At 36.2% G+C, this 12,448-nt stretch overlaps 1 protein-coding gene across 3 annotated transcripts; it reads right to left on the reverse strand.

The window, feature by feature from the left end:
* Window positions 1-1,174: 1,174 nt before the first annotated feature.
* On the reverse strand, window positions 1,175-11,021 carry CPSF73-II (cleavage and polyadenylation specificity factor 73 kDa subunit-II). Of its 3 annotated transcripts, XM_087333469.1 has the most exons (14): window positions 10,830-11,021; window positions 10,706-10,754; window positions 10,226-10,403; window positions 8,783-8,855; window positions 8,562-8,679; window positions 7,731-7,804; window positions 7,469-7,605; window positions 6,806-6,869; window positions 6,636-6,701; window positions 6,470-6,539; window positions 4,549-4,653; window positions 4,285-4,426; window positions 4,120-4,210; window positions 1,175-2,724 (listed from the first exon to the last, which is right to left on the reverse strand). In XM_087333469.1, exons 2-14 carry the CDS (start codon window positions 10,725-10,727, stop codon window positions 1,759-1,761), a joined length of 2,106 nt encoding a protein of 701 aa, XP_087189595.1. In that variant the 5' UTR covers window positions 10,728-10,754; window positions 10,830-11,021; the 3' UTR covers window positions 1,175-1,758. The 3 variants fall into 3 exon arrangements, with proteins under 3 accessions (XP_087189595.1, XP_087189594.1, XP_087189596.1); XM_087333468.1 differs by having other exon boundaries at window positions 10,706-11,021; XM_087333470.1 differs by lacking the exons at window positions 10,706-10,754; window positions 10,830-11,021 and adding an exon at window positions 10,630-10,651.
* Between the last annotated feature and the right edge of the window lie 1,427 nt (window positions 11,022-12,448).

Raw genomic sequence — 12,448 nt, forward strand, 5'->3', positions numbered from 1 at the left:
TCTTAAAAATTCTCCATGCCATCTTTTTTGAAGCAGATAGAATGGCAATGCTTCCACTGATTTGTTGAAGTTCGTGCAAATCATTATGTGCTTGCTCTGGTTCAAGCTCCTTATAGCATTCAAATGCATTTTCAGTAACTATACGCTTTAGCATCAATATTCATTCGTCCACCATTACACATTGCAACCTGTATCTATTGATGGTTTGGGGGATTAGCTCCATGCCCTCTTTTTTTATATGATTCAACTGACTCATATTCCTCATTGACATCATGAAAGCTTATTGAAGCTGCAATCATGCAATACATTAAAATGGAAACTCAACCTTAATGGTGTAGTTGGTAATAATCTCTATGAAAGTAATGAAGCTAATAATCTCTATACAAATAATGAAGGATATATTAATGTCTACTGGGTTCTCTGACAAGAATAGTGAAGCAAAATCGTTTATATAGCCTCTGCCTCATTGTGCAGTACACCTCTTATGTCACAGAGTCCTCATCTAGGCGGATCAACAGGCTTGGAAGTACTCATTACCTCTAGTCTCAGAGTCATTGATGAAAATAAAAAGGGTTTTGTTACAAGAATGTGAACGTGGTGTTTTCCTTCTACCTTAACAGTAATTAGGTATAAAACATATAATCAATGTCTAACCATTTGTTAACTGCATGCCATAAAATATTACACCTGTGAATTATTAACACAACTGTATTCACACTGATTTGAAGAAAGTGATTTTTGACATAGATGCATTTCCACATCTACACACCTATTCCTCACTGTAAAAAACGGCAATTTGGCCAACTTAATCTAAATGCCTTTCCATGTCTGTATATCTATCCATACTGATTTCAAAGTAGTGATTTTTGGCCATGTAATTCCTATATGCATTTCCATATCTGCATTTCCACTGAGGATTCACATGGTCAAAAATCATAAACAAACATGTTTCTTTCCCATAGAGAATCAAATCGAATGCCTCCACACAAAAAATCTACATACATTTTTATGAGTTTCACGTAATAATTTTAAACATATCTGCAGGTCCACGAAAATGTCATAGAAAATAATGAAACATTTGCCAAACCGTTCAATTAAGAACATGCTAAACAAAAATATGAGCTTGTGAATGTTCCGTGAACCCATATGGAGTACAGCACGGCGTAACTTTTATAGAATCAAATCAAGACAAGATAATCCAAGATTTGAGGTCAAGGTGGCTACTTTTACTGATGGGATCTTCAATGTATTATGTATCCCTGCTCCATGTGAGCAAGTCAACTGAACATTGAGGTACAAGATTAAACCAAGATTTGAGGTCAAGGAAGCTACTTTTGCAAGCAGGATCTTCGATGTATGATGTATCCATGCTCCATATGAGCATATTTCACATTATCATCAAGGCAAAAGTTAAATCCAAGATTTGAAGTCAAGGAGGTTACTTGTGCCAATGAGATCTTCCATGTATGACATATCCATGTGCCATGTGAGCATGTCACTTTAGCTAACCATATCATAAACCAAATGTAAACAGCATCCAAAATGTCATATGAAATCACAAAGGTCAATAATTTGAGCATGATTGTGGATATATTGAAGTTTTCCATATGCTACGATTGTTACGATGCAAGACGGTTTGTATAGCGATGTATTGTGGATACTACATCTCTGGAGCTTTGGACATCACCTTTTAATTTGGCTTTGCTAACCCATAAACTTTGCAGGTGATATTCAGGACCATAGACAAGTCTGCATTCTTCATTCTGCCTTCAACCTCATTGTACTTAGTAGGGACACAACCCAGTTTGCCAATCTTTCATCATTTGACGACCAAGTACAGACTAACATAGCGGCAGCACTAGACTTGCCTATTGTTGAAGTGATTTGATGAGATTCTGCATCATTACTAGTACAAACACGAAGACAAACTGAATGACCAACGATACAATCATCTTCCTTGGTAAAGAGTGTACTACCATGCCATTTCCTTTTTACTAAACACATGTAGACTGCATCCAAAATATCAGATGACTTAAACGATGGGATCCAGGTTGGCTCCCCCTCATATTGAAGGCATGATGTTGAAGCTTCCTCATCATCATTTTCAGGTTCCTGTTCTAGATCAAGACTCCAGTCTTTACGATACCTTTTCTTAGGTTGCTCATTAGGCTGCACCACCTCCAATGTTGTATCAGGCTTTTGTTTACCAAAACCATCATTAATATCACCTGTATCTGAACTCATATATATCGGACAATAGCACTTGAAGTGCAAATCATGTTGTGAAACATTCAACGCAGACAAAACTTCTTCAGAATGCATCACTTGAATGGTTCTGTCCTGGTCCATCATAACAATGCCCGAGCGAAGACCATCACTGACAGAGGGCATAATTTCCAAGAGATTTTTGGGAAAATCATGTGCTGCATTCAGTTCCATTTTATCCTTTTTTGGATCATCTACATCTGCAGAAGATGAACCACCACCTGCCAAGAAACCCTCTGTAGCCAGAACTTTGATTACAAGGCGTGATGGAACCTCAACCACTTCTCCATTCCCAGGGTCAAAGCACGGGACACCTAGCTCTGATGTAACCCTTGCTTTCAACAAAGCCATTTTTGGCCGCTCACCATGAACTAGAATAACATTCTTTGGGCAAACATGACGAAGTAAATCCATGATGCCTTTTGCATCTGTATGTGCACTGAAGGAAAGATGATGAACCTGGTTCATAGTTAAGCATATTCTTGAGTCAACCATTAACAAACTCAAATTCCATAGAATAAAATGCTCTGTGAGCCTAAGGCTTTTATAAATCCTAAATTAAATTAAACATTATGACAGGTTAACTTTAGTAAGCCTTAGTGTACGGTGAAAGGTAATCCAAATTTTGTATTGTTGTCATTTTGAATCCACTATCTTCAGTAAGAAAATATATTAAACACGAGTCTATACACGATGATTTTCTTTCCATTGTAGCGAATTCCAAATGCGCCTTATCATTGATAGTTTGAGACTTTTGACACTCACAAGAGGATTGTACACTATATTGTCTTCTAGGCACGGCCAAATGATTCAATGGGAGGACCAAAAAGTGTTATCCTTCTCATCCTTGATATAGCTAATAGCTAAGATAGAAGTCAAATTCAATGGATATTTTTTATAATGGGTTTATTCATGTGTGCCCCTTATTCTATGGGGTCTATGGAAACCATCCCAAAATGTGGAACTTACTATACTCACTAATTCAGTGACCACCCTACCTAAGCAACAGAAATTTCCAGTAGGCTAAAGTCATAAACCAAACTCTTATATTTCGAGCCAGCTGAGGGCTGGAAAGATACCATCAATGCTTTGACCTTAAAATCAGAGAAAGTCAAAGGATTAGTGTTACGTTCCTATGTTTACAGCATTGAGAAGGTTAGGTAATCCTATTGATAGGACCCTCGAAATCATTCTCGTTTACCAGGTGATCACCACTCTTGGACTCTTACCTCTGGGCTACCATGTTTTCACATCTGGCAGGTTTAGATCAGTGGTATGGGATGCAGGTAGGAGTTGATGTCAGACCGCTTACTGCTAGCTCCCAAGCTCTGGGGTCACTCTACATTGGCTGGCTCTATGGCTGGGGGATAACATGGATATCTGCCTGTACAGGATACCTTGTGTGCAGGTTGAGGATTCGATAATGGATTTAAGAAAGAGAAAGGCGACTTGCAACTCCACAGAGAGGTATGCAACAAGGACACATACAGGTTGCATAGAATGCCTTCTGTTTTGCTGAGTAAAAAGTGCATGTTGTTTGCAGAGCGAGAATGTTATTACGAACTTAATTTTGGGGGACTTGAAACATACACTTCAAATTACAAAGGGTTTTCAGACACATGTGGGCACAGAACTGGCTGCATATGCAAATTATGGCTGATATATAATGACACACTTAACAAGTTCTTGGGTTTAATGTTATGTTCTTGCTCCTAGTGATCAAGATTGCCAATGAAAATCCCCATCTCACAATGGCAAATAACACGTGATATTAATACGCAAACAGTAGATACTTCTCCCTTTTCTTCACTTCATTTATATATTTCCCTATTCAAGAAGGGAGGAGAAAAGAACCTGACACCGAACTTCCATCGTTGTTTTTGAATCTAATTTTACTGATTTTCCTTGGACTAATCTGTATCCCACAGTTCCAGGCACACAATACCTGCAGACAACAGGACACTTTATATATTCTCATAATGGTGCAAAATGTATTTCGACAAAATAAGTATAATTTACCCTGGAACCACAACCATGTTTTTCTCAAAGGGTGCCCACAGCTTGAAAATTTCCAAAGAGAGCCCTCCACTGATCATGCCTGGTGTGGCAAATAGTACACAAGGTCCAGGAGCATTCATTTGTGATCGGTCAAATGCCGTTACTGCAAACATTCAGAAAGTAGTTCAGTACTCGCAATAGAATCAATATCTATTGTAAAATTGTCGTAAAAATGGAATTAAAATAGCTTCACAAAAAAAGAATGACAGTTCAGTTAGAATATACCATGCTTGAAGTCAAAAGTATTTCTGGTAACACATGTGTCCTTTACTTTCTGACTTGTCCACGATATCAGTAGTTTATAATATACATTAGCTTGCATTGTTAGACCTGTGCAAAAAAACATAATTTTCCATAAAACTTGATTCATTTGGAAAATTGATATACAATAGACTGCCAGACTAATACTAACATGACCTATAATCAAACATTCTCCTTTCCAACAATGAATATGTTAATAGTAAAACTACATTGGCCTTAAAAGGAGATTAACATGTAAATCATTTCCTAAGGTGGATTCTTGGATGGGGTTTCTAATCCTCTTATCATTCAAAAGGGGAAACTCTTGCACAACACTGAAATGGGAAAAAAACACGGATAGAACCACTCAACAATGCCATTAGGAGAAATCTGCAAGAGTGCAGAGAATCAAAACGAAACTAAGTAAGAAACTGTATCAACATAGACAACCAAAAAAATACAGATTTCAAACATATACATAACATGTATCCTGTTTCCTCAAACAATATTCTATACATTTTTAAGGCATTAATGTGCCTTATCATTTCATTATATCTTTTATGCTAAAACATTCTAATAAAGCAGAAGAAAACTTAATTCTCAAATGCTCACAGACAATAAGACTTAACCTCGCATGACAACAGTATGTGATGGCGAAGAAATCAATACACCACACATAACTACCAAGTCATCGATATGCTAAGGTATATCCTTTTTATTTCATCTAATGGTACAGTGAAGCAGATAAAAAAAACATACAAGAATGAAATCCGAAGTTGTACTAGGGAAACGTATACCCAAATTTGGGAGATAGAACAGAAGTTAGAAAGTGGAAGATTCACAGGCTATGGATTATTCTTTATGCAACAAAATAAATTGATTACAGATATATCCTATAAATGCTTCAGATAGCTAAATATATCCTTCAGATTTATTAATGTTTGTGTTTTCTTTAGTTAAGGTCTTCTTTCATTTAAGCTCCAATTGTATATTATGGCCCGTGGATTAATACTCTTTTTGGGAGAGAAAATAAAAGGGCTCTCTATGCTGCAGTAGAGAAATCCCTTGACCACATGATTGTGCTGTTGAAAAAATGCACCTTGCACTTTTTCCTCCCAGTTTATAATAATTATGATCGAGAGAGAAGGAAACAAACAACGATATTTATTTTATTTTACCGTGGTTGCAGCAATCATCTAGTGATGTTAATCTGCATTGCTTTTGCAATGCATGTAATGGTTAATTTCTGCATAAATTAATCCAGATCTTTTCACAGCAAACTCTAAATGCAACACATTGCAGCATCTTACCATCAATACTTAATAAGCTGCAATCCTACCGATAACATAATGTGAAACCGAGGCATAATTAACTTCTTTTAATACTTTACATAAATTCTGTAGGACTCAGGAATCAATTTTTAGTTTAGAAAATATTATGATACCCAAATATGCTTATAAGCTACACAAATTACGAAAGTGCCCTTGTGTACTTTCATAATCATCATGGATTCTTGGTCAAATTTGTGGCTCTTCAAATCACATGAAAATTAAGATTAAATACACAATTAAACCTTAACCAATTATAGTAATGAGATTTGTTAATAACGCTATTAAAATTGTTCTTTCTCAGATTGTGAAGCAGGGCATATTTTAATTAACTAGTTTGCCAATAATGCATCAATTTAGAAAGTGGGCATGCACTAATTGGGAAAATAAGATTGGGTAATTAAGAACATAAACAAGCATACTTTCATAATTTCACAACTTAATTTCCCTTAAGATTATCATTACAATATCCATCACACAGAGTGCTGTCATACAACCCAGTTTAGGAATAATGACATTCAAGCATCACATACAGACATGTATGACATTATTTGAGAGGATTAGGAAGATAGGCAAACCAGCAGAAAAATAAATGGGAGCCTTGAGATTCATCCGCTCCCAGTAGTCGTCCATGAGAATGCAAAGTTCCTGAGACAAAAATGCATGTGTTAAATCTGAATTTTCTTAAACCACTAGACAAGTCTTGCTGTAAACTTTGAGCATACTTCAAGTAAGAAAATGAACCTGTGCACGACCAAGAGCAAAGACAGGGATCAAAACTTTGCCACCACCAGCGATACATGTGTGCACCTATATTTCAAACCAGCAAAAACACATTAAATAGTCAGCAGAAGAACTGTCATGTTCTGTTTTATCAGAGTATCTAAAATATTTTCAAGATCAAAACAACTCACAGCTTTCAAGAATTCCCGCTCACGTGCATGCTTGGAATCTCTTATTGTTGTTGCATAAGTTGACCTATCAAAGATGGAAAAATGTTAAGGCAATGTGCAATAATGACAGTTGCAAAAACGAGGGAGATTGTGAATGCCCAGACTATCAGAATAATATGAAGTTCCAGCAATGAATTGTGGCACTGAAAGACATTAGAAATGTAATGGTTGTACCCGCTCCTGCCCTCCGGATTTCAAACTTTTTCCCACATCACAGTATCCCCTACAAGTTTTACTGCTTACAATATGAGTTGAAAGTACTGACTCCAAAAATTTCCAAGCATATCACCAAGCTTCTACACTCTTGAAAAACCAGGGAATGTACTCCATTCAAAGAATTCGAAGTGTGTCATTAAGATTCTAATACGAACAAAACCATTCACCTACAGATGGATTTGTTCTCCACCACAAATAGTGTAACACTTATATGCATACTAGACGTTTGTTTCATTACACATCACTGCATAGGATTCTAGCTATCCCTATATCAGAAAACTCTGGATTATATTTCTAACAGGAGCAACTACACCATCTTTTAACACACATGTACACATGTATGCATCTGCTAAAATGATAGTTCTCAAAAAATCCAATTTAGGCTTGCATAAGAATTAAGTAACCTACTCGGTGATGATAAGGTCTGGTTGCAGACGGTCAATTTGTGCAGCACCCAAATGTCTATCAGGTGTCATATTGTAATCTCCTGTATAAACTACACTGCTTTCACCCACCTTGACATAAAACATAGCTGCACCGAGGACCTGCAAAAATTAATCATGTCATTCTGAATTAGATTACCAAAATACCTAACTTTGAATTAGGCATTGAAATCTCTCATTTTCAAAATCAGAATGCGCCAAAAGACTTAAACAGAGCATGACAATACATGTCCAGCATAGTAAGCTCGGAGCTGGAGGTCATTTCCCACAGAAATTGTCTGTCTCAGATCAACAGCAGTCACTAAAAAGAAAAGGGAAAAAAAGTTACTTAGGATGTAATGCTTCTTCATGAGATTGATAACATATCTATAGGCTGTCATCTACTAACCTCAAAACTTAATAGATCAGGTTAGTTAAGGCATTTTCAAAGAAACCACGCAAAGCCTCATTTAAAATGTCGTCAAAAAAGCCCCTAACCTAGGGGATATTTCCTGTCCTCAAACCCATTTAACTTCTAATATTGACATGGCCAAAGTTTGAACTGTATCATTTCATGATTATCTTCACTTTATCCATCCAAAATGTTTACATCACACTCAACATTGACGTATAACCAATGTCAGCAGAAGTATACATACACTACATCAGAGGGCATAGAGAACATCTTGGCATATTTTCATTACTTCAATTAGGACAATTCTGGACAATTTCAAATGCATGAATATTGCTTCCATTGAAGTAGATTTAGCATCTTGCAACAGTTTCTTTAGTATATAGATGCCCCAGCCTACATATTTGAAAATTCTTCAGTATTCTTCAAAGATGTACAAAAATCAAAAAAACATGCATCAATCTTCATCTACTTGGAGGGTTTTTCAAAAATCCATGCAGCTCTAGGATTTTCTTGCATCACTTCTCACATTAAAAACCTTAATCATGTCTTGCACTATATAGTTTTGATCCATTTCACAATAGAAGCAAGAAAACTTTGGATATCTTCATAGTTATACTTTACTAACTATGTTAACATGATGCAAAATACCAGAGTACTTCCTTACCTTTTCTCATGCAATCATGTATTTGTCGTACACTGAACTGCTCCTGCTGACCCCTTCTTTCTACCATCACCTTGCGGAAGTCCTCGAGCATTAATGGTGCCAAAGCCTTCGTAGGATACTACAGAAAAAAAGCAAATGTTTCCTATCCTGGTTAAACCAATTAGTCTTGTCATATTCCAAATTCCTAATTAAGTACAGAATGTTCTAGAAAAGGTACTTACTGTCATAAATATTGGACCTTCATAGCCACATACTTCTGTGAAGTATGGAAGCGCTCCAACATGATCCAGATGACTAGAAACACAAAAGACTTTGTGAATCCCATTGAACCATCTTACAAATTTACGGTAATGCTTTTCACAAAGAAAACAAGCATAAGAAAGAATTGAAGACATAACAAAACTACGATTTCAAGGTTAATTGGGAAAGGGGACGAGAAGAAAATAAGCATTTCTGAAAAAAAAGAGTAGCATTGAGACACCAGAAATCAGTGCATGTCACAAAGAAAATGTGGACTAATCCGGACATTAGCAAGACTAATATTTCAATTTAAAATAACGAATTTCTAAAGAAAACTAATATTAGAATGGATTTGGAACATCACAAAAATAAAGATTTTGAGATTACTAAAAACAAAACAGCAGTGTAAATAGATCCATGAGTCAGGGCCGAACCAATGGCAAAGATAGTTGTATTTCACATAGATAGATTTCTTCAGCGTGCTAATGAGACTAAATAAGATCTATGGGGCAGAGCCGAATTCACGGCAAAGATAGTAGCATGGATTGGAGACATCACGAAACAAACATTTTAAGATTCTTTACAAATGTGAGAAACGCATTGAACTCCATGGACCACCACATTTACAACAATAAACATTACAAAGGTAACAACCATTAGAATGGATTAGATCTATCACTAACGTTAAGATTTACTCAAATTAAAATTTCAAGGTTGCACAAATGTAATGGTCAGAACAAAACCATTGTAAAGGACCCCATTGAAAACTTGGATAAAATGAATTCAAGATATCAAAAAAACTACGATTTTCAGATATCCTACAAATGTGACAAATTCAAATTTACAACAATGGACCACCACACTTACAACAATAAACATCACAAAGAAACAACCATTAGAATGGATTAGATCTATCACTAACGTTAAGATTTACTCAAATTAAAATTTCAAGGTTGCCCAAATGTAACGATCAGAAACAAAAGCATTGTAAAGGACCCCACTGAAAACTCGGATCAAATGGATTGAAGATATCAACAAAACTAAAATTTTGAAATATTCCTACAAATGTGACAAAAAATGAACTGCCATTTAAATTTACAACAACGTATTCGCAAATAAAACAAACATTAGAATAGATTAGAAACATCATTAAAATCATATTAGTTCACAGAGATGACAACGGACAGATTCGTAAATTTGGAATGATTTTCATTGAACATAATGCATTAATGCATTGTCACAAGGAAAACACGAATTAAATACAAGATGATTAAGTGACTTGAGTGACATGAATAGAAAAGCAAATTAATTATAAACATTTCCAGTAAAACGCCATACAAAGCATGCAAAATTTTACAACAACAGGAACAGAATTAACAAAAAAAAAGAAAAAAGAAAAACCCTAATGTTTTTGAGCTACTTACAAATGTGTGATGATGACACAATCAATCACTTGAGTAAAGTCGCCACATTTCGATATCAAAGAGAAATCTGGAAATCGTCGCTCATCATTATACCCCATATGCATACCACAATCAAACATGATGTTCTTTCCTCCTATTGTGACGACAACACAGCTTTTTCCTACTTCAAGTCCAGCTCCTACGATGAAAATAAAAAATAAAAACCAAAAGCAAAAAGAAAATGTGTATAGTTATACTAATAAAAAAACCCATCCTGATCCATGGGACCTTGCATAGGTGAAAGAAGAAGAAACAGGGCATGGGATATATCAAAGGTATTTTAAGTTACCTAGGATAAGAGACTTCATCATGATGATAACAACTGAAATGGTTGTTATCATCATGATCATGGTATTTTAAGTTACCTAGGATAAGAGACTTGATCATGATGATAACAACTGAAATGGTTGTTATCATCATGATCATGGTATTTCAAGTTACCTAGGATAAGAGATTTGATCATGATGACGGTTATGGCGATGGCGATGGCGATGGCGATGGCGATGGCGATGGCGATGGCGATGGCGATGGCGATGGCGATGGCGATGATGATGATGATGATGATGATGATGATGATGATGGCGGTGGTGGTGGGGTTTTCTCCCGTGAAGAAACAGAAAGACAGAGATAAACAGAGACAGGAATAAACCCTTGTGAGCTAGCGCTCTGAGACCACCACCATCGCCACCTTTGGCTTGTTTTGCTTGACTATTCAAGTCATTAGGTCAAGAGATGAGTCTTGCTAAAAATGAATTAGGGTTTCTTTTCTTTTTCTCAAGTCAAGTCAAGTCTTTAGGGTTTAAAGGGCAATGCTTAACACCTCCTTCCTATCCATTGTAAGCTCTCCTTTCGGTCAAGTCAAGTCAAATCAAATCATATTATTTTAAGAACTTTCGGTCAAACACCTCCTAAGTCCTTCCTATCCATTGTAAGCTCTCCTTTCGGTCAAGTCAAGTCAAGTCAAATCATATTATTTTAAGAACTTCCGGTCAAACACCTCCTAAGTCCTTCCTATCCATTGTAAGCTCTCCTTTCGGTCAAGTCAAGTCAAGTCAAGTCATATTATTTTAAGAACTTTTGGTCAAACACCTCCTAAGTCCTTCCTATCCATTGTAAGCTCTCCTTTTGGTCAAGTCAAGTCAAGTCAAATCATATTATTTTAAGAACTTTCGGTCAAACACCTCCTAAGTCCTTCCTATCCATTGTAAGCTCTCCTTTCGGTCAAGTCAAGTCAAGTCAAATCATATTATTTTAAGAACTTTTGGTCAAACACCTCCTAAGTCCTTCCTATTCATTGTAAGCTCTCCTTTCGGTCAAGTCCAGTCAAGTCAAATCATATTATTCTAACAACTTCCGGTCAAGTCAAGTCAAATCATATATTTAGGGTTTAAAGAGCAATGCTTAACACCTCCTATCCATTCTAAGCTCTCCGTGAGGTTACAAAAAAGAACTTTAGGTCAAGTCAAATCATATTAAACCCTGAACCTAATGCTACAATATAAGATTTAGGTCTCATTATACCAAGATTTAATCTTGAAATTCTTTGTATGAGCTTCGTGGGACTAGCCTCACCATCTCTTGTTTAAAATGTTAATTATTCTTGATTTATACTTTGTTGTCTTATCTTTATTTATCCGTAGGTTTCTTGTGAATCATCCCCCCAAGCTGCCTAATACATTCGTAATCTTTATTAACTATTTGTGTAGTCTTTTTTGATGGTGTCGCAGAAATCTGCGCCTGCAGGTCAGTCGGACAGAACCACCGGGGTCTTTGACTAGGGAGGACGAATTGGGTGACTTGTGCTTATAAGGAATTGGTGGTTTAGGTTTATCGTTGGGTCATTCTTTGTTGTTGAAGACACTTGTGTGGGTTGAGAGAGAGAGAGAGAGAGACGGAAATTGAGAAAGTATTTAAGATAGATGGGTAGGTAGCTAGATAGAAACATACGGAAATTCCAAATCCAAGCTTGAACCCTTGACTTCAAGTTTGAGAAACAAGACACATCACCAATAAGATAACTAGGTTTTTTATTATTAATATCTTGATTCAATACATAGCTTGGTTGCCCCTCCTTTCTTCCTTTCTTTCTTATATAGATGCCCCCATGCATATGATGCCTGCCAGGGTGTAAGACATGCATAAAATGCATGGAATGCATGCGATGCATGATTGCCAAATTGCATC

This window comes from Azolla caroliniana, unplaced genomic scaffold, assembly GCF_043228905.1.
Source record: "Azolla caroliniana isolate FFs.n. ecotype wild unplaced genomic scaffold, voAzoCaro1.0.p SCAF_17, whole genome shotgun sequence".
In the NCBI taxonomy this organism is placed as follows: domain Eukaryota; kingdom Viridiplantae; phylum Streptophyta; class Polypodiopsida; order Salviniales; family Salviniaceae; genus Azolla; species Azolla caroliniana.

Excerpts from the sequence above, each read along its gene's own strand:
- CPSF73-II (XM_087333469.1), bottom strand. The coding sequence starts at position 10,727 with ATGATCAAATCTCTTATCCTAG. Across the intron at positions 6,702-6,805 it reads AGCGGGAATTCTTGAAAGCT|GTGCACACATGTATCGCTGG; the intron begins GTGAGTTGTTTT and ends TTTGAAATATAG. Across the intron at positions 2,725-4,119 it reads CGATGGAAGTTCGGTGTCAG|GTTCATCATCTTTCCTTCAG; the intron begins GTTCTTTTCTCC and ends ACTATGAACCAG.